Source organism: Myotis myotis, unplaced genomic scaffold (assembly GCF_014108235.1).
Source record: "Myotis myotis isolate mMyoMyo1 unplaced genomic scaffold, mMyoMyo1.p scaffold_m19_p_19, whole genome shotgun sequence".
In the NCBI taxonomy this organism is placed as follows: Eukaryota; Metazoa; Chordata; class Mammalia; order Chiroptera; family Vespertilionidae; genus Myotis; species Myotis myotis.
The window spans coordinates 25,940,270-25,961,871 of NW_023416323.1; the positions used below are offsets into that span (position 1 = coordinate 25,940,270).

The 21,602-nt window shown below is 47.0% G+C and overlaps 1 protein-coding gene and 1 long non-coding RNA gene across 6 annotated transcripts in view; one reads left to right on the forward strand and one right to left on the reverse strand.

The window, feature by feature from the left end:
* Window positions 1–1,012: 1,012 nt before the first annotated feature.
* PDPR (pyruvate dehydrogenase phosphatase regulatory subunit) overlaps window positions 1,013–21,602 on the reverse strand; it is a 67,635-nt gene continuing 47,045 nt past the window's right edge. For 2 of the 5 annotated variants that reach the window (XM_036345170.1, XM_036345169.1), the window contains 15 exons: window positions 20,215–20,296; window positions 19,959–20,122; window positions 18,943–19,064; window positions 18,045–18,162; window positions 17,203–17,352; window positions 15,313–15,505; window positions 14,090–14,214; window positions 9,790–9,945; window positions 9,484–9,617; window positions 8,746–8,894; window positions 8,199–8,311; window positions 6,643–6,737; window positions 4,600–4,689; window positions 3,081–3,263; window positions 1,130–1,534 (listed from right to left, as the gene is read on the reverse strand). In XM_036345170.1, coding sequence (XP_036201063.1) covers window positions 1,130–1,534; window positions 3,081–3,263; window positions 4,600–4,689; window positions 6,643–6,737; window positions 8,199–8,311; window positions 8,746–8,894; window positions 9,484–9,617; window positions 9,790–9,945; window positions 14,090–14,214; window positions 15,313–15,505; window positions 17,203–17,352; window positions 18,045–18,162; window positions 18,943–19,064; window positions 19,959–20,122; window positions 20,215–20,296 — 2,279 coding nt within the window. Of the gene's footprint in view, window positions 1,535–3,080; window positions 3,264–4,599; window positions 4,690–6,642; window positions 6,738–8,198; window positions 8,312–8,745; window positions 8,895–9,483; window positions 9,618–9,789; window positions 9,946–14,089; window positions 14,215–15,312; window positions 15,506–17,202; window positions 17,353–18,044; window positions 18,163–18,942; window positions 19,065–19,958; window positions 20,123–20,214; window positions 20,297–21,356; window positions 21,379–21,602 lie in introns of those variants that run through there. The other 3 variants (XM_036345172.1, XM_036345174.1, XM_036345173.1) reach the window with 3 other exon arrangements.
* LOC118674027 lies at window positions 1,531–5,421 on the forward strand. The gene is made up of 3 exons (XR_004973562.1): window positions 1,531–1,715; window positions 2,916–3,048; window positions 4,530–5,421. It is a non-coding gene; the product is annotated as an uncharacterized LOC118674027 (long non-coding RNA).

Genomic DNA, 21,602 nt, shown 5'->3' on the forward strand with positions numbered 1-21,602 from the left:
AGTTAATTAATTACATCTCTAGCAACAGTTTATACTTTTAAGAAATCAGCTTGGTGCCAGGGGAAATTAAGAATTAAGTGTTGGGATGAATAGTATAGTCTGATGTCTCTCAATTTTCACCCCTGAAAGACACTTCTGAACTGTGCATGACCCTCTTGCAGGCACTCCAGTCACTTTCTATTCCAGAGGAGACAGAAAGCAAGGATGGAAAGCAGTCTGCTAGGCTCACACAACAGACACCCTCCTCGCTCAGAATCCACGTGGGTCAGCTGTGGATCTGTCCAGTCCTCTTGAACTCAGTATGTGGGCTGCCTTACCTTCCCCTCTCTCTTCCTAAAGGAAAGAAATATTTGCTGAGCTAGTGAGCCTACCACCAAAGGGACAGGAAGAGAAAGTAGCACTGTTGGGTGTTGGTACTTTCTGAGGTTAAGACTCTTTCCTTTCATCTGAAAAAAAGCAACATGGTTTTTCCCTTTCAAATACTGTGGCTTGCTTGTTTACTCAGCCAAACAAGCAAAGCCCCTCATTACAGAGATTAACAAGCGATGAAGAAATTATAGGCAGGTGTCCCTGGTCCTCTGGTCGAGAACCAGTTGTTAGGGAGGCTGGGAATAATGTCAGCTTGACTTTATCTCTGCAGCCCACCCGATGCCCTCTCGTCAGTGAGGTAGATGGTCATCTTGCTCGAGGTATCACGGTGCCAGCCCACAGCACAGTGGAACAGGAACGCAGCTGCCTGGCTGAAGGCACAACTACCTCAGGGCCGTAACAAGCACACAGCAACTCATCACCGTCAGCAGGCGGCTCTGAGAACAGCTGGCCCACGGAGATGGACTCCTGCCTGCACAGCACCAGCTTCCCTGGCTTCCCAACACAGCACGTGACATCGACTGCCACCACACACACTTCTACAAGTGGGGCTCGCTCCTGTCCCCATGGGAATCTGAGACGGGTGGACAGATGGAACAAACAGCTCAGACTGAGTGTGAGGAGATGAAACGACAAGAGAGGCTGCAAAGCAAAAAGTTTAAAATGATACCAAGGAGATAAGAAATGGAAGGTAAAGGTTATACCGAGAAGAGGGACAGGATCAGGACAGAGGCTCCTAAGACGGTAAGACTGTCTGGCATTACTTCCCATGCAAGTCACTTAGCTCCACGTCTTCCTTTCGGCGCTTATGGGTGTAGAGGGAGGCGACCGGGTAGAGCCGGGCCTTGGCCTGGAACCGCTGTCCCGCGATGTCAATCTCATACTCTCCCCGGTTGATGAAATCCGCCGTCACCACCTGCTCTTCCCCAGTGTCCTCGGAGAAGTTGTGCACGAAGCCCAGGCAGACGTGGCGCTCCAGGGTGTAGCTGTAGGCACTGCTGGTGGTCTTGCCGGCGTACAGCCCGTTCCGGTAAATGGGCTCCCCCCACCAGGGCCAGAGGTCCAGGTCTGTGTCGTGGTCGTCCAGGACGAACATAGCCAGGCGTTTGTACACCCCGTTCTGCCTCTGCTGCAGCAGGGCATCTCGACCAATGAAATCCAGCCCCTGGGGAAGGAAGGCAACACTGAGTCATCCTCACGAGCAGCAGTGGGCAGGTCCCGTCACTGTGGAGTGCAGCGCCCCCACACCCCAGGGCAGGCTTTGGGGACATTGTCTCTGCCCACCATGTGAAAAACTGCATTCACAACATAAGAGATGCCTTCAGAGAATTTTTGTAACAACACAGGTACCCATATTTTTTTCCCTGTTTTATAAACGGATTTCAATAACAAGACCACATAGAACAAAATATTCAGGAAGAAAAATCAATATTCAAAAAACACTTGCTAGACTATTTTAGAAAAACAGCATTTTTATATAATCCCAACAAAAAGTCCATGCATATATGTCTGTATTCAATGCATACATGTTTATATATGCATATATACAAAAACAAGAGCAGGATAAAATAAACTCAATAAAGTATGAATCATTTTAGTTTTCTTGACATATTCTATTTTCCAAAATGAATATTCATTACTTTTATATCAGAAAAATTGTTATCTATAATTTCTCAAAAAGAATACTGTAGATCTATACTGGTAGGGAATGATTGTTAAAAAGAGTGGCCAGGGGCCCTAGCCGGTTTTGCTCAGTGGATAGAGCATCAGCCCTTGGACCTAAGGGTCCTGGGTTTGATTCTGCTCAAGGGCACATACCTCAGTTGCAGGCTCCTTCCTGGCCCAGTCCCAGGCACTGGTCAGGGTTTGTGCAGGAGGCAACCAATCGATGTGCTTCCCTCACATCAATGTTTCTGTCTTTCCCTCTCTCTTCCACTCTAAAAAAATCAATGGAAAAATATCCTCAGGTGAGGATTAAAAAAAAACAGAAGGGAAAAAGTGGTGAGGGGAGCACACCCGTGCCATTCCCTGCCTCAACCCCCTCCCCGGCACGTATCCCCTGACCTCTAAGGGACTCCATGAGACTTGCAACCAAGGGAGCAATAGACAGCGGCAGCTCATCCTGGGCTAAGGCAGCCCAGGCTCCTGTTACTTCTATGCCCTTGTCTCACCTTCCTATTTTTGCTGTCGTCAATAAACACACATTGGTTCACAACACACTGAAATTCTAAAGGAGAGACAAGAAACTGCTCCTGGTAAAGGTGGCAGTGAGACAGGTGGGGTTCAGAGGTAGAGAAGTCACAACATGCTCTTCAATTATGACTTTTTAAAAACATCATGTTCATGTATTACTTTGAAAAGAAACTAAAAATTAGGCAGTTGAATGGAAGGTAACTAATTTGTACAAATAATCATGGTATGTTCATGTACCACTACATTCTACTCAGAAAACTTCCCCAGAAAGCACTCAGTCTAAAAGAGAGCAAAGTGCTGAAAACAGGTGCTGGCGGTTTCTTGTTCTCATATTAAGATGTTTTATCCCATAGACGCACTAATCATTCTAGGGACATCCCAATCATCACTGTTCACCTGACGCTATCATCGAGGTCTCAGCACTTCCACCCTTTCCTTCCACATCAGCCCGCTTCCTGCTCTAACACAGATGCCCTGCACGAGCAGGTGAGTGACAGGAGTGCGCGTGGACACAGTACCTTCTCAAATTTCACCCGGGACTCTCGTCCACATTCCAGGGGGGTGGTGAGGGTATTCAGATCCTGACCCCAGAAGGCAAAAAACTTCTCAATTCGGAGACTACGAAGAGCATAATACCCAGCATTCCGGATCCCGTATTTCTGCCCCACACTCATCACTTCATTGTAGACATGTAGGGCATACTAGAGGGAAAGATGAAAGGGCGGTAAGCAGCAGACCTTCAGATTTCAACCTGGAGTGTGTCTGGCATGCCTGATGGCTGACACTATTAATTTGGATGGGGAGAGGTTTGTATAAAATTCTCAGGATGTCTCATCAACAAACCAAAGTGCTACAGCCTAGGAGTATGCCAGGGTCACCCCTAACTCAAACATAAGCTCCATGAAAGCAGCATCCATGTCTTTTCATGTCTCTAAAATGTCTAGGAGACTAACGTAAGTACTTACTAGTATGTAGCAATTATTAAATAACTCATAGCAGCGCGCTCAGCACCCAGTAATGACTAAGCTCAGCTGCTTCTCAAATAGCCCACGCACCCTCTGCTGACTTTGTTCCCTGCCCAATTCCCTATGCACTGGCCCACGCTACGAAACGTGGTACACATCACTCTACCGTGTGCCCATAACGTGATTTTTCACACAGATGACAGCATATCGTAGAGACCCAGAGTGAGTCGCAGAGGAAGGAGTCAGGGAAGCAGAGCTCTCCTCCCTGCCCCACACCATCAGCCTCCCACAAGGGAAACTAAAGCTGCACTGACCAACTGTTTTGCACTTATCAGCCTAGAGTCTGGCACCTCCATGTGTTGGCACACTCTTGCACACTGCCAAATTTTTATAGTAGTAAAGGATTAGAAACACCATAAATGTCTATTAGTACCAGGCTGGTTAAGTAAATTATGATGGAATAATATGCCACTATAAAAAAAGAAAGGAAGTTCTCTTTAAGTACTCATAGGAAAAAGATCTCCAAGATAAATTGTTAAGAAAAACAAAATGAACACCCAGCTGGCGTGCCTCAGTGGTTGAGCGTCCGCCTGTGAACCAGGAGGTCACGGTTTGATGCCCAGTCAGGGCACATGCCCAGGTTGTGGCCTGGATCCCCAATGTGGGGCACGCAGGAGGCAGCCGATCGATGATTCTCATCATTGATGTTTCTAACTCTCTCCCTTCCTCTCTGAAATCAATAAAAAATATATGTATTAAAAAAAAGATGAACAGTATGCTTCTGTGGGTCTAAAGAGGGTTAAAAATATGTCTTTTAACTTCCATATTTACAAAAATTTCTGACATGACAAAAAACTAAGATCACATAGTAGAAACTGGTCAAATGGAACTGAATACTTTGGGTTTTTTTTAAACCACGTGCACATATCTGTTTTTTTTAAAAAGTAAATACCCTAGTTAAACATGCTAAAATGTCTTTAACGCAGCCTCTTCAATTACCAGGCACAACAGACTCTAACCCTGCCAGTGCTCAGCAGGTGTGGGACACCAGCACACCTTCCTAGCTTCTCACCTCTATGGGGATGTAAAGCATAAAGCCCGGCTCTCCCGTGTGAGTCATGCTCATCACCCGGATCCCGTTGGCATAGCCCACACTCATCTCCTGTGGAAACAAAGGGAGATAGCGTCAAAACTCCAAGGGAAGTGGATGGTGTCTGAGGCCAACCCCTCTCCTTAGCTCTGCACCCTTTGTCTGACCCTAAAAGAGACATGTGAATGAAAGACTTCCATCCTCAAAATGATCCGCTTTCAGGTCTCCAGGTCATTAGGGATGGAACAAAGCCTTTACAATGTCTTTTCTTTGAGTATCACCAATATCAGGAGTGCTAGCCAAGCTGCTGATGGAAGTGGAGGCAAAGTCTTGACAAACAGGAAACATTACTTTTTGCAAAGTCCAGCTAAAGATTTGTTTTAGGTGCATAGGGAGCAATGAAGACCAGACAGTCTCCTCTGGGGCACTCGGAAGACAGTCCTAGGCACCTGCCCACAAAGGATGATGTCTGGTGCCCAGAGAACAAGGTTCACCTGTCATCCTGGGGTCTGATGTTCAGAACGTGTTCACAGCAGCTCCGTTACCTCTGTCTCAATTCCTGTTCCTGTGAAGGAAAGTGCTAAGTCCCAGGTGGCACTAAAGCAAACTTTCCACAGGAAGTCGGGCATCACATGGTGCTCTGCAGGCACACACGGATGCATCACTCATCAAGAAGCAAGACATGCCCTGACTGGTTTGGCTCAGTGGATGAAGTGTCGGCCTGCAGACTGAGGGGTCCCGGGTTCGGTTCCAGTCAAGGGCATGTACCTTGGTTGCAGGCACATCCCTAGTGGGGGGTATGCAGGAGGCAGCTGATCGATGTTTCTCTCTCATCGATGTTTCTAACTCTCTATCCTTCTCCCTCTCTGTAAAAAAATCAATAAAATATATTAAAAAGAAAACAAAAACAAAGATAACCCTAGCCAGTTTTGCTCAGTGGGTAGAGCGTTGGCCTGCAGACTGAAGGGTCCTGGGTTCGATTCCGGTCAAAGGCATATGCCAGGGTTGCTGGCTCAATCCCCAGTGGGGGGCATGCAGAAGGCAGCTGATCAGTGATTCTCATCATTGATGTTTCTATCTCTCCCTCTCTGAAATCAACAAAATTTTTAAAAAGAAGCAAAGACACTGTGAAGGAGTTAGTAATGGCTAACAGTTTTCTGTGGCTTTCACTCTGCCATGGAGGAAAAGGAAAACTAAAATCAATTAGTAGGTGGATCCCAATTTTGGTTTGAACATCAAAGAGCCTCCTTCAATAACTGTCCCCAAGCTGCTTGTTACAGGTTGACAAAAACATCTCTCCATTTGGACCGCAAATCAACCACTTGGAGAGTACGCAGTTATTTCTTTTTTATTCAGTTACAATGTGTTTCACTCAGCTATAGTTGCCAAGTATAAGAAAGAATCTTACGTAAGTTGTTTAGGGATTCACCTACCCCAGTGGTCGGCAAACTGCAGCTCGCGAGCCACATGCGGCTCTTTGGCCCCTTGAGTGTGGCTCTTCCACAATATACCGACTTCTGTGCATGGGCCACGAAGTTTCAATCACACTGTACATGCGTGCCTGGACGTGGTATTTTGTGGAAGAGCCACACTCAAGGGGCCAAAGAGCCGCATGTGGCTCGCGAGCCGTAGTTTGCCGACCACTGACATACACCATTTATTACCTGAAGATGCCACATACACAGAAGCTGCTCTGCCTCTGGGCATGGGAGAGAGGAAGAGCTACTGGAGAGAAGGGGCCTAACCCTGACCGGCGTTTTATTATCCTATTACGTAGAATCTGCTGTTATAGAAAGCAGTAAATATATAGAACTGATATTCAGAGAAGTTAAATCCACTTCAGATATATCCTAATGCTTATTAAATAAGGAGAACTTGAAGGGTGAAAAATAAAGAATTTATTCTGTCATTTTATTAAGTCAGCACATTTTGTGGGTGTTACTGCCAGAGTAAGAACATGCAATTGCCATCTCTTAAAAAGATATTCCCTGCCCATTCAAAAACTAGAACCTTACTGGCACCCACCTTGCAAAAGAGGCTTGGGAAGTGGTCTGGAGTTATCGGGGCATAGGACAACTCGGACAGCACATCCACAGCTCGAGGACCAATCAGGTTGAGGGCTAAACAGAAAAGAACAAGCAATGTCTGGCCGCTCCAGGTAAACAGCTGAGCCAATGGGAAAGGTCTGTTGTGGACTTGCTCACCTATAACCAGGCCTGGCTGGCAAGACCACAAGAACATCCCTTTGTTTAGGCAATGCAAGGTGCACCTGATTCTGACAGATACACCTCTCCCGACAGGCCTGCTAAATGCAGCTACTGACTGCTGGCAGAACTAACGGGAGTGTTTCCTCTTCCTAGGGACACAGGAAGGCAACATTCCATAGCTTCCTCTGCAGTCAGATGGGACAGTGAGACCAAGTCCTGGCTGGACATACTCTCCTGCATACTTCCCATTCCCCTCATCTTCCCAGTGTGGCTACGTGATGGGAAAAGCCCCAATCCCAAATCAGGACCAGGAGGAGAGCTGCCCAATCACTCTGGATCTGTCAGTTTGTGACAGCAGCCTGTGCTAAGTACACTTTATCTTCATTCAGCCATAAAACAACTCTAGTTCAACAAGATTCTGTAGTTTGCCAATCTGGTAGCAAGAGTTTGTAATATTTGCTGCTACAATGAATTGAGAAAGAGGGCCTGCTATAATGAAGGGCAGGAGAAGGTTAAGTAGGGGGAGGGAGAAATTACACCTAAAATGGTGGGATGGCATTAGAGGAGGGCTACTCCCCTGACTGAACCACTGAGACCATCAGGAAATTTAAGTCATCTTTAAAAATTACTCATTGCCCAGCCAGTGTGGCTCAGTGGTTGAGCATCGACCTATAAACCATGAGGTCAGGATTCAATTCCCAGTTAGGGCACGTGCCTGGGTTTCAGGCACAATCCCCAGTATGGGGCATGCAAGAGGCAGCCGATCGAAGATTCTCTCCCTCTCCCTTCCTCACGCTGAAATCAATAAAAACATATTTTAAAAAATTATTCACTCATTTTAAAAAAAGCTAAGGAAAATTTTTGAGGAAAATAATACTTAGATAATATAAAAATGCTTTAAAATTACTTACTCTAGAAAACAAGAGAAAATAAAAATTATCTACTCATTCACTCATCAAATATTCACACTCCTAACATGCTGGCTGCAGGGGACCTAGTGAGCAAAACAGTAACTGAAGAACTCATTCCACATTTTCCTTAAAAAACACAGGAAGTGCCCTAGCTGGTTTGGCTCTGGATGGAGCGTCGGCCTGCAGACTGAAGGGTCCCAGGTTCGATTCCGGCCAATGGCACATGCCTGGGTTGCGGGCTCGATCCCCAGTAGGGGATATGCAGGAGGCAGCCAATCAATGATTCTCATCATTGATGTTTCTCTCCCTCTCTCCCTCTCCCTTCCTCTCTAAAATCAATAAAATGTTTAAAAAAAAAACACAGGAGGTATCAGAGACCAATTTTCTATAACTAGCGAGCCTCTTCCGATTCTAATCCTGACAAATCTGGATCAGCTCCCCTGGGGGACCCGGAGAGAAGTACCTGTGTATTTCCAGGTGACGTCCTCCAGGAGCAGGTTGCTGTCTAGCTGCATGTGCTTCTTAAGCCAGGCCCAACTGTGGACCTGCTGGTCGGTTGGAGAAATCATGAAGAAACTGAAAGTGAGACCCACAAGCAATCAAAACCAGGCAGCAGAGAAGAGGATCGGGAAGCAATCAAGTTCTGAGCTAGTGTCAAAGCAGTGGGTAAAATACTGGCCAACAAGCTCTTAGCCTCCAGAGGGCCAGGAGCACGGAACTTGAGGATACACCATGTAAGGACAAGCGAAGGCTGACTTCTGTCACTTACTAATACAAGGTAAGACGTCTCCTCCCAGTAGGGTAACTAATTTTCACATCGAGTTTTGCATAACCTGGTGAGTTTTTTTTCAGGTGATTTTTTTGTCCTGGACTACTAATGGACTGGCCATGAGGTAGTGAGGTGTTCAGTCCTTGGTACGATTCAGGTTTCCTGGGGGAGCTGGGAGCTCTGCTCTGCCGCAGTACCCGGGGCCAGTGCCGGAGGGAGCCAGCGCGGCAGCGGACCTCACCTGCGCTTGTTCAGGCGCGCTATGCTGCAGTCGTTTTCATATCCTCCGCCCTCATTGAGCATGCCGGTGTGCACGATGTGGCCCACGGGCACGTCAAGGTCATTGGAGAAGAGGTACTGCAGACTTTCTAATGCCTGATCTCCGGTGGACTGCAGAGTGAAGACAAAGCAGAGAGAGCACAAGAACGTTTGGCTGGTAACACGGCCTCATGAGCAACGTGACTTGCTATGAAAATTCAGTTAGCCAGGACTCCTGCAACAATATTTGCAGATTTATGCCACTGTAGGAAGCACCAGAGAAAGCTAGCTGTTGATTCTAATGATCAATGGGCCTCTGTAAGCAGATTAAAAACCAGAAACAAAGAGCTACAAATTCAGAAAAATGTAATAAAGATATGATATTAAAATATACCAGAGTTGCCGAAACCGGTTTGGCTCAGTGGATAGAGCGTCGGCCTGCGGACTGAAAGGTCCCAGGTTCGATTCCGGTCAAGGGCATGTACCTGGGTTGCGGGCACATCCCTAGTGGGAGATGTGCAGGAGGCAGCTGATCGATGTTTCTCTCTCATCGATGTTTCTAGCTCTATCTCTCTCTCCCTTCCTCTCTGTAAAAAATCAATAAAATATATTAAAAAAAAAAAAAAATATACCAGAGTTCTTACAGAATCAGTTTTAAAGAGACAGATGAAAAAAGGAGGCACCGTTTCCTAGTCCGTTATATTGGTTTCCAATTACTTACTGTTATTTCAAACTTTGTGAAAGAGGACATGTCAATGACACATACGGCTTCCTTACAGCACTTGACTTCAGACTCCACAATGTCAAACCAGTCCGGCTTATAGAAAGTCTTGCTCTGCTCCAAAGCCAGGAGGTCTGTAGACCAGAAAAACAAAAGGAGAAGATTTATACTGGGGAGTCTCCTGTATAGTTAGGTTTTTATTACTTATTCTCCCAGGAACACATTCTAGCCATATACATTTAAAAATAAATTATATTAATTCTTAAAAGGAAAAAAGTGAACAAAAATGAGAATGTGCCTCTTTACCCTTGTCTGGTGGCACAAAATACTTTGGCCTCTCGAATCCATGCTTTTCCATCCACCTGGCTCCTTGTGCGTCCAGCCGGTCATAGAGAGGGGATGTGCGTAACTGCCTCCCTGTCTGGAAGTCCCAACGAGGAACCTTTAACTCATACAGCAGAGCTAGAACAGATGAGAACAGTCCATGGAAGCCCAAGCCACTGAGCTGCGTGCAGATTACCCACTAGACCAGCCATGGGCAAACTACGGCCCGCGGGCCGAATCCGGCCCGTTTGAAATGAATAAAACTAAAAAAAAAAAAGACCGTACCCTTTTATGTAATGATGTTTACTTTGAATTTATATTAGTTCACACAAACATTCCATCCATGCTTTTGTTCCGGCCCTCCGGTCCAGTTTAAGAACCCATTGTGGCCCTCGAGTCAAAAAGTTTGCCCACCCCTGCACTAGACTCTGGAGTTGCTCCCATTCAGAAGAGCATCCTTTCTAGGCTAATGTAGCGTAACTTGCCAAACGGCACCCAGTAGAACAGGCATGCTCCAGGAGAAAGAAAAATACTGCAAGAGCTGGTGTCACCCCTTCATAGTTACACAGCTGTCAGTCACATGACAACTCTGCATCCCTGTTTGCAATTATGGTTCCAAATTCGTAGGTAGAAACAATGGGAGACAGGTCATAGATCTAAACTCTGCTAAGCTCTGTAGGAGAGATGAAGGAGATATCAAAGGTCACAGGTGGTTACAAAGTGTGAAAAAATGGCACTTGACTCTTTACATTACAGGGCCTGTGCTGTGGGATCTCAGACCCATCACAGACCTTTCCTCAGCCATTTCTGAAGTGAAAGGGCACACAGCACACCTGATTTGGTAGCTCTGAAACCTGGCAGCTTGCACAGTATTGTCCCAGCGACAAGCTAGGGTCAGAGTTCAATTTTCCCAATGTCCAATCTGCAACAGAAATGAGTAACAATAGCCAGAAAGAGTGTGACCTCTAGTCCCTTCCAAAGAGACCTGACCTCACACCATTCCACACAGGAGGTACCTTGGGGTATTGGGGTAGGTTGGGAAACTAAAAATCAGGAAACTAAAACCCTGGTTTTCTTATATTGTGACAACCTGCCCATCTCTGGTATTTTAGGTTCTACTCTCCCCATTTTCTATCATGCCTGCAATTTCTGTTTTATGAGAATCAGAAAATGCCATCTAACATGTCATGGCATCAAGGAGAAATTCAAGCTCTGTTATGATTTGCACAGGTTCTACAGTAACTATGGATGGGAAACCTGGACTTACGATAGTTCAACATTTTAACCAAAATATTTGCTAAAAAGAAGGAAGCTTAGCAATTACACATACTGCTGCCAGGTCCCAAATCTCCCCCACATATGAGTTCTCTGCCACAGGTGTCATACAGGCGTTAAAGGTCACCAAATGCTCATGATGAATGGAACCACCAGCTGCTAAACCAGCAGTTCATTCTTTAAAAAAAAAAATAAAAAGTTTTTATTGATTTTAGATAGAGGGAAAAGGGAGAGAGAGAGAGTGAAAGAAACATCGATGTGAAAGAGAAACATTGATCGGCTGCCTCCTGCACACCCGCTACTGGGGATCAAGCCCACAACACAGGCACATGCCCTGACCCTTAATCAAACTGGCGACCTTCTGGTGCACAGGACAATGAATGCTCAACCAACTGAGCCACACTCGCCAGGGTGAGCAGTTCATTCTTAATCAAGAACAATGGTCACAGCCAATGTAGAAACTCAGTCCTGAGCATAAATACGTCCAAAATATCTGTATCTATATATATCTACGCTAATAAAAGACAAACATGCAAATTGACCATACCTTCGCTACACCTTAAGCCATGCCCACCAGCCAATGAGAGCAACTATATGCAAATTAACCCAACCAAGATGGTGGCCAGCAGCCACGGAGCTGGAGTGAGCAGGAGGCTTGGTTGCCCCAATGATGGAGCTCCACTCAAAGCAACAAAGTTTCAATTATAGAAAGTAAATAAACCCCAGATACCTGCTTTCAGCTGGCCATGGCCATGGAGCTGGAGCGAGCCGGTGGCTTGCATTGCCCCTGGCAATGGAGGAAGCCAAGCTTCCCTTGCGCCCGCCCTGGCCGGCTCTGAGCTCCTCTCAAGGCTACAAAGTTTCAATTATAGAAGGTAAATAAATCCCAGAATAAAAAAAAAAGAAAAAAAGGAGAGGCTGGGAGCTTCCGTCGCCGGGGGGCTTGGCCAGCCTGAAAACGGCCCTCAGCCCCTCACCCAGACTGGCCAGGCACCCCATTGGGGACCCCCCACCCTAAAGGGGGTGTGGCCAGTCTGAAAACAGCCATCAGCCCCTCACCCAGGCTGGCCAAACCTCCATGGGGTGAGGGTCCCCACTGGGGAGGGCTTGACCAGCCTGCAAACAGCCATCAGTCCCTCACCCAGGCTGGCCAGGCACCCCAGTGGGGGCCCCCACCCTGAAGGGGGTTTGGGCAGCCTGCAAACACCCATCAGCCCCTCACCCAGGCTTGCCAGGCACCCCAGCAGGACCCCCACCCTGATCCGGGACACCCTTCAGGGCAAACCAGCCAGCCCCAACCCATGCACCAGGCCTGTATCCTATATAATAAAAGGGTAATATGCAAACTGACCCTAACAGCAGAACGACTGAGAATGACTGGTCACTATGACACACACTGACCCACCAGGGGGCAGATGCTCAATGCAGAAGCTGCCCCCCCGGTGGTCAGTGCGCTCCCACAGTGGGAGCTCTGCTCAGCCACAAGCCAGGCTGACGGCTGCCAGTACAGCAGTGGTGGTGGGAGCCTCTCCCGCCTCCTCAGTAGCACTAAGGATGTCCAACTGCAGCTTAGGCCTGCTCCCCGCTGGCAAGTGGACATCCCCCGAGGGCTCCCGGGCTGCCAGAGGGATGTCTGATTGGGCCCAGGGAGCGGGCCTACGCCAGCAGGTGGTCATCCCCTGAGGGGTCCCAGACTGCGATAGGGCACAGGCCGGGCTGAGGGACCCCCGCCCCCCGAGTGCACAAATTTTTGTGCACTGGGCCTCTAGTATACTTATAAAAGCCTAAGCAACCTGCTGACCAGCCGACTGGCTGGTAGCTATGACGCACAATGACCACCAGGAGGCAGACACTCAACCCACAGGCATGAAAACATGGAACAGACTGATGAATCTCAGAGGGAAGGAGGAAGGAGGTAGGGCGGGAAGAGATTAACCGAAGATCTTACATGCATACTAGGCCTGGTGCACGTCCCTGGGTCTGGCCTGCGGGGATCAGGCTTAAACTGGCTCTCCGACATCCCTGAAGGGTCCCGGATTGCAAGAGGGTACAGGCCAGGCTGAGAGACCCCACCGGTGCACGAATCTGTGCACCGAGCCTCTGGTTTAGACATATTTTGGCAAAGTCTGAAAATAGTTCCCCAGTGTAAGAAAAATGAAATTACAGCCCTAACCGCTTTGGCTCAGTGGATAGAGCGTCAGCCTGCAGACCGAAGGGTCCCGGGTTCAATTCTGGTCAAGGGCATATACCTGGATTGCAGGCACATCCCCAGTTGGGGGTGTGCAGGAGGCAGCTCATCGATGTTTCTAACTCTCTATCCCTCTCCCTTCCTCTCTGTAAAAAATCAATAAAAATATATTTAAAAAAAAGAAAAATGCAATTACAACCTAATTTGATTTAATTCCTAAATAAAAGCTAGAAAACAAATACAAGGAAGAGTACCTAGTGAAGTTAAAATGAAGAGCTGGATACTTCAAAGTTGGAGGGAAACAAGAACAAGGAGAAAGAGCAGGGACAAATGTTTTGTATGCACATGAGAAGTGGTTTTCTATCTTGCCAGAGTATCATGGATTAATGACAGAAGTCACTGAGAAGCTTGAAGCTTTGAGAATAAGTTGGCAAGTTTGCTGCATTAGAAAGCAAATCGTGATCCCAAAGACCAAGTGGGGAGCCGGAGCACTCACTCTGACAGGGGCTTTCCAGGCACAGTGGGAAGCAGGCACTGCTGGGAACATACTAGAAGCTGCTGCCCGAGACTGGCAGGAACTACCACCTGAAAGTCAGCCCACTGTCCTGCCCAGGAGTAAACAGGCACAAGACGCGAGAGAAAACGTTCCACAAACACCACAGGGACACCATGTCCCTGACACAAGCCTGAAACAATTAAACATCAGAAGCTCAGCTTGAAGCATTTACTGAAGAACGAGGGAAACCTGCCCTCTGAATGACAGAAGAGGCACTAAAGAGACACCTGCAAGCAGGTGCGGCAGAATAAAGCTCCACTTACGCATGACTTCCATGACCCGGTGGCGCAGAAAGGTGCGGCTGCTCTGCAGGGCTCCGAAACGCTTCAGGTCTAGCTCCCAGACGTTTTCTGAGGGATAACCATGCACCATCCACTCAGCGAGGTACCTGTTGGGGGGGGGGTGGGCAGTAGTAGTTGGGCCTCAGATGGGATACACTCAATACTGTACCAGGAATCAAGAACCAACATGATCAAAGATCCTGTCTTGTCAGGGACTGGGTGAGCAATTCTGGGCAATTTCCTTAACTTTCTGGAAGAAACAAACATGGATCCATCTGCTGTTCTCACAAGACCACTATGAGGATTTTAGCTCTAATGATGATTCCCCAGAAGGTGTTTAAGACACGGGCACATCTAGGAAGAAGTAAGACTGAAAGGTATACAGACGTACTGTAATTTATACATCCGTGTGTTTATTTTTGTCTCTGTAAAACAGGTTATAGTTATCTGAACACATCTCTGCTCCAAAGGTTTTTATAACTCCACTTCCGTAACTGTTTTCAGAGCCATTCTACAAGTCACTCAAGAAAAATGGCCTCATTAATTTTTTTACAAGTTTTTAAATTGTGAATACACATAACATAAGCTGACCATCTTAACCACTTTCAAGTGTACCATATACTAGTTCAGTGCCACCCGACATTCACATTATTGTGTAACCTTCACCACCTTCCATCTTCCCAAACTAAAACTCTTTATTAACCAATCACTCTCCATTCCCTGCCCCAGCCCCCGGCAACCAGCATTTTACTGTCTGTACCATCCATTATGAATTAGACTACTCCAAGTACCTCGCAGAGTGAACCACACAGTATCTGTCCTTTCATGACCAGCTTGTTAAATTTTTATTAGTATCAATTCAATAAAACTAGTGATACTCAGCATGATCATTTATCTCACTCACCACACTTGGATGTTCCCAAATTTAAATACACAAAGAACCCACATTTGTTACAGCTGAAAGAGTACACAAGAATCCCATCCCACAGGCTTAGTGACTAACTCCAAAATTGGGGTCCCAAAGACATTCTGCACATTTCAGGAACACCAGGAGAGCCTTCCATGGTAATTACTTTGAAGGGACTTTAAAATTACATGTATCTTCCTATAATAACATACCAGATTAAATATATTATTTGCCATTTAACAAATCATTCTAGAAAGAAAGAAGCCCAGTGAACTGACTGTGAGTGACAAAGACTTACCTTCCAGCTCCTCCACCAAACGAAAGGCCAGCAGAGTTCATTCCTGCCAGGACAAAGTAGCCCTTAACCACAGGAGACTCGCCCATGATGCACCTCATGTCTGGTGTGAAGGTCTCGGGGCAATTGACCAACTTCATGATCTCCAGTGTCTCCAGGTCTGGCATCCTACGCAGGAGGGAGCTCAACAGGGGCTCTGAGCAATAAAAACAGCCAAACAGAGTCCTCAGCTTCAGGGAATTCAAACCTTCCAACTCCTCATACTTCCTAACTCCTCCCTCTCCTTTCATAAAATCTTTGGAAGAGGTTTTCTAAGAACAGCAACGGGGCCATTTATCAGAGAGCAGAGCCCTTGCTGGAATTAGGGAACACACCTACGAGGTGCCTGGCATGCAGACTGACAAAGAAGATGCTCTGGGAAGGAGAGGAGCCATGGAAGAGCACACACGTTACAGATAAGGGTCTCGAAGGGCTCGGTGCTAAAGCTCTCACAGGGTGCCCGAGGGAGATGCAATGAAGGGCAGGTTCCCTACACTGGCATGGCTGCAAGGGAGGGAGATGCAATGAAGGGCAGGTTCCCTACACTGGCATGGCTGCAAGGACAGATGCTCAACCTGTTTAAAGGTGAGTCCATCATCTGGGAGTAGGCCAGTGGGGCAGTGGTCACCAACGACACCAGACTGTGGAGCTGGCTGGTGGGTAGATGGGGCTTAAAATTTTCTACCATAAAAGTTTACTTTAAAAAAATCCATTAAGGCTAGAAAGGAAACTTCATTATAGATCCTTTCATATCTTTTATATTTGGAACCATGTAAATATATTAACTATTCAATAAATAAAATTAAAAGTATTTTAAAATTGAGTATAGGACATTAACAAAATAATTCTGCTTTCTAAAAATGTCTTTAATCTTCTATGAAATCCTAAGAAAAGGTTTCCTCCTAGCTTAAAATTTCAGCAGCAATTTTAGGTGAATAAGTAATAAGCCAAAGTCCACTAACCAAGAAGAGTCTCCTGAACTTGCTACCGAGTAACTGTCCTGAGACCCAGCAAACTCTGTAGCCTGCCCTCTCTAACCTCCACATGGGGCTGTTACAAAGATCAAGTGAGATGCTGTTCTTGAAAATACTTTGAAAATAACATTTTAGATAAGTACAGGGCATTCTTATTACTCCTAGAGGCCCGGTGCACGAAATTCATACACGAGGCAGGGGTGGGTCCTCAGCCTGGCCTGCACCCTCTTGCAATCTGGGACCTTTCAAGGGATGTCTGACTGCTGGAACTGCTGGCTCCTAACCGCTGGCCTGACTGCCCCTAACCACTTGCCTGCCTGTCTGATCACACCTAACCCTCTGCCTGCCTGTCTGATCGCCCCTAACCCCTCTGCCTGCCTGCCTGACTGCCTTTAACCCCTCTGCCTGCCTGCCTGATTGCCCCTAATTGCTCGCCTGCCTGCCTCATGCCCCTAACTGCTTGCCTGCCTGCCTGATCGTCCCTAACTGCTCACCTGCCTGCCTGATTGCCCCTAACAACTCTGCCTGCCTGCCTCGTGCCCCTGCTTGCCTGCCTGCCTGATTGCCCCTAACTGCTTGCCTGCCTGCCTCATGCCCCTAACCGCTTGCCTGCCTGCCTGCCTGATCACCCCTAAGTGCTCACCTGCCTGCCTGATCACCCCTAACCACTCTACCTGCCTGCCTCATGCCCCTGCTTGCCTGCCTGCCTGCCTGATCGGCCCTAACCACTCTGCCTGCCTGCCTGCCTGATCGCCCCTAACCGCCTCTGCCTTGGCCCCCGCCACAGCGGCTTCGTCCAGAAGGAAGTCCAGAAGGTCATTCGGCTGTCTGGTCTAATTAGCATATTACACTTTTATTATTATAGATACAGTTCACACACCAAAGTGGTCCCAGTCTTCCTGTAGGTTGTGAATCTCCAGCTGGTTCTTGCCCTCAGTGAAAATTGGTTTCGGGGTTTTCTCAAAGCCCCCAGACAAGATGCCGCCCTGCCAGTTGCGAATATAAATTCTGCCATCTGCATCCACAATATCTGAGGAGAGGAACAATAAGGGAGTGGGGAGTGGAAGAGAAGAGCAGGGGTTAGATGTAAGCCAGCTTTCTAAATGGACAGAAAAAAGCAAAGCAGAAACACCCACTCGCTGTTGGCTTTGCTAATGAACAGCGTCTCATGAACACATCAGCTTTAAAATACCTTTCCAGGCCACCCGGGAGGTTTCCCCTCGCAGATTCACAATAGAGACTTTCTCTGATTACCCTTTGCCCCATCAGTTACGTAGAAGCTTTGACTAGTCCTCACAACCAAACTACATAACTGCCACTGAGCCACATAAAGCCTAAGGAAAGGGGCACTGCCGAGCCCACTGCAGGGATTCAGACCTTCAACGTGAAATCAGCCCTCTCCACAGCACTCAGGGTCACAGAATACCCCGAGTTTATAGCATTCAGGTCAAAAACTCCAGGCTATATTCCAAATATTGTCAATTTAGACCTCTGTCTGGGACTACAATTAGCTTGCAGAAAAACTGCTTAAGTAGAATGCCCATTTGACCATCCTTTCATAAAGAATTCTTAAAGAAAAGTCAGAACTGGGCCACCTCCCTGTAACATGCTCTAGAAAGGAAAAGCTCTTTCGGACACAGTCTGTCCTTCGCAGAGAGTCTTCCTTCAAAGGACAGAACAGTGGCAAGGAAACAAGATTAAAAACAAAGTGCAGGTCCTCACTTGGTGTGTTGCTCTGCAGAGGGGTCTCCAAGGGGCGAGTCAGGAGGTAGAAGTGTTCGCAGGCATGTAACGGGATACTAATCGGCTCCTCGTTGGACAGACCCAGCTCGTATGCCCACTACAAATGGACAGATTGATTGTGGGTGGAAGAGGAACAGAAAGACACATGAGCAAGTTCCGCCGCTTGAAAATAGTTTAATTTCAAGTGGCCTGTGTGTGCTCTTGCAACAATGTCAGTGAGGGAAGCCAAGACTCGGCCTGCTTTAGGTTCATTATTTGAATGGGGAACAACACTAGACTAGAAGTTTAAGTCATAAAACTTACTTTTAGATCAAAAGAAGGCAGATTTCCCATAGTAAAAGGAGCTCATGGGGAGCAAAGGAGGCCTTCTAACGAAATGCCTGGCTTCAAGACAAACCCCAAGCACCATCATAAATGAGCTTCACAGAACGGGAAGTACCCCTAGGTCACCTTAAACTGTAGAGCGGACAGAAAGGACCAATTTGTCTTCAAAGCACAAGCAGCTTAGTGTTCTGGAAACTGAATCTATGCTCCTGACACAACAGAACAGCCTAGTACTTTACCTGCTAGGTTGTTGAATGAAAGAAACCACCACAGGAAGATCCAATGCCAGGGATTTATGTCAATGCACAAGTGCTTCCAGGGCCCGGACAGGGGAGCACCAGTTCACCAGGGAGGAGGAGGAGGCACTACAGCTCCACAGGGGAGCAGTGCAGGTTTCCGAGTTTGAGCACAAGAGCCCCGAGTTCCAGCCCTCAGTGTGCCCCCTGCATCCCTTTACTTTGTCCCTAAATAATCTTAAGTCTCTACACCAAAAAGTCCTGGAAATAAAAGGTAAATAAGAAAACCAGAGATCCCGCTATTGTTGCTAACTTACCTGACCAGCACAATTGACAAAATACTGGCATTCGATCTGTCCTTTATCTGTCTCCACGCCAGTAACTTCACCTTTTTTGATCATCACATGAACAACACTTGTCCGGTCATAGATCTGAACACCTGTTCAAGGTAAAGAAAGAGTTGGGCATCGACCCTCAGATGGTCCACAATTAAGGCAGCTGCAGCAGATTCTCAACTCATGAGAAATACTGAAAAGGCCAGGTCAAAGCTTTAATTTTAAAAAACAAAACACCCCTAAGGACCACACCCTGAGACTGTAAATGAGACTTTCCCAAGGTTAAAAATGGCGGGAAAATTTAATAAGGGAATTCAGTGCACAGTTCAATTCCAGGAATCATAAAAGGTGCAGGGGAGAAAAGTTCAAATAGGACAGCTTACATCCTATCTACCCACATGATGAATCAGTTCACTCAAAGTGCATAACACCATGGACCCTGAGGTGTCCTCCCCTCGTTCACTCAAACCCGGGACATGATCCAAGCTGTGGATTAAATCCCAACGTGTGTACTAACCTTGGAGCCTCTCAGTTTGGTGGGGAAGGAGTCCCTGAAGTCTGAAGGGTACTAAGTAAGCACTAAACCAGGGTTCCTCAGGACTTCAATAAGAAAAATGTGGCCCCGAGGAAAAATAGTAACAGATAGTGTATTAAAACAAAAAGAGCCAGTGTAGCCCAGCTGGCATCGCTCAGTGGTTGAGCGTCGACCTTGAACCAGGAGGTCGTGGTTCTATTCCCAGTCAGGACACAGGCCTGGGTTGTGGGCTCGGCCCCCAGTGTGGGGCGTGCAGGAGGCAGCCGGTCAATGATTCTCTCTCATCATTGATGTTTCTATCTCTCTCTCCCTCTCCCTCTCCCTTCCTCTCTGAAATCAATAAAAATATATTTAAAAATAATAAAAGAGCCAGTGTACAACACAGTAACTGAGTTGGTGTCGTTGCCTATTGTGAGACAATTTCTTCGACAACCTCTTCCTCCCTTGTCCCCAGTCTGCTTACCATTTTGGGAGGCAGCACTTGCCAGGGCAAGAGCCACGTCAGCAGAGGACACCACCGCGTCCTCGGGGACGTGCATGGCCCCCGCCAGGTCATGCACGTTGAGCAGAGGGTGCAGCTCGGCCACTTTCTTGGGGGAGATGATCTCAGAAGGGATGCCTATCACACTGCCACGGAACAAAGGGGACAATGACGTCACTGGCCTCTGACAGAGGGCGGGGGCAGTACAGCCAGCACAGGCTTCAAGCCTCACACGTACTTCAGCCTGGAGTTGATGCGCTTCAGGGAGATCAGCCGGTCCTGCGTCTGGGCCAGAAAGATGGAGCCTGTCCGAATGTAACCTGTAAGAACAATCAGCCGGACTGAGACCACCCGGGACAAACGTGGGGTGGCAAAGAGGCAAGCCCCCGGGATTATAAGTGACAAGACCTGTGGTAAGTCCTGGCACTGCCACCATCCAAACATTCTTGGCTCAAAGTTTTGTGAAGATGAAATGAGAGTTTAATGCACATGAAATCACTCATAAAATAAAAATGAAAGATGCCACGGTTAAAAAATACTTGGGGGGCAGGTGGAGATAACCCAGACTCATATTCTTCACTCTGTTTAGATTTTCTCCCCGGAGTTGGGGGGCATGTAACCCCCTGGAATATTCGGTCTTGAGCAAGTAGGTGAATGGCTGGAGGTCACTCATCTCGGATGCAGAGCATCCAGGCCAGATGACTCCTGTTCCAGCTGAGGCCCTGCCGGCTGTGGGGACGCATGTCCTGGCCTCCACGCTGCCTCTGGCAACCTCCTGACAAATCTATAGGCACCCAACAGCCTTCCACAAACTCCTTGTGCCCACTGCAGCCAGAGTCATTTTCTGTTATTTGAAATCAACATACCAGACACCACCTTATTACATCTGGGACAATTTCAAGTCCCCTAAAATGCCATCTCTTAGTTCTTATGAAGAGTTGAATCAGTTATCCTTTCAAAGGAAGTATTAATGAGAATAATTTGTTTTCTTAGTTTCTTTAGAAATCATCATATAAATATACCCTTCACTGACAAAAGAATGTCTCAGTGTGGAGAACTGAAATTTTAGAGATTGGTGTTTAAATATAGTATGTTTACCAGAGTAGTCCAATGACTTGTGGCTAACACAGCCTGAATTTCAGAAAAAGGTTCAGAAGTCATTTTCTACTCACTACCATAGATTACATAGAGCAGAGTACCACTGCATATATGTTCCTTTTATCCCACTAAATAATTTTTTATAAATGAATGATCACTGACTTGGAAAAACAATTCAACTCCCTGAATCTAGGTTTCTTCAGCTGTAAAAGAATGACCCTTATTATAAGATCAAGGACTATATGGAATACTTTCCAAAGATTATAAAAGCCATTACATTACCTCTCTCGTTCACTTGACAAAAGTCACACTGAGACTGAAGCACTGCCGACACTAACATCACAGTCGGGGATGAGGACTCGGGGTCACCTGCTGAGTCCGATTAGCAGGTAGTGAACGAACATCTCGAGTAAATGGACTGTTTTCAGAGGAGAAGCAGATAATATCTCCCCTTAAATCTAGGTGCACGTATGTCACTTCATCCTTATTTCATGACCCACCAGCAGTCCATGAGTGAAGTGACCATGG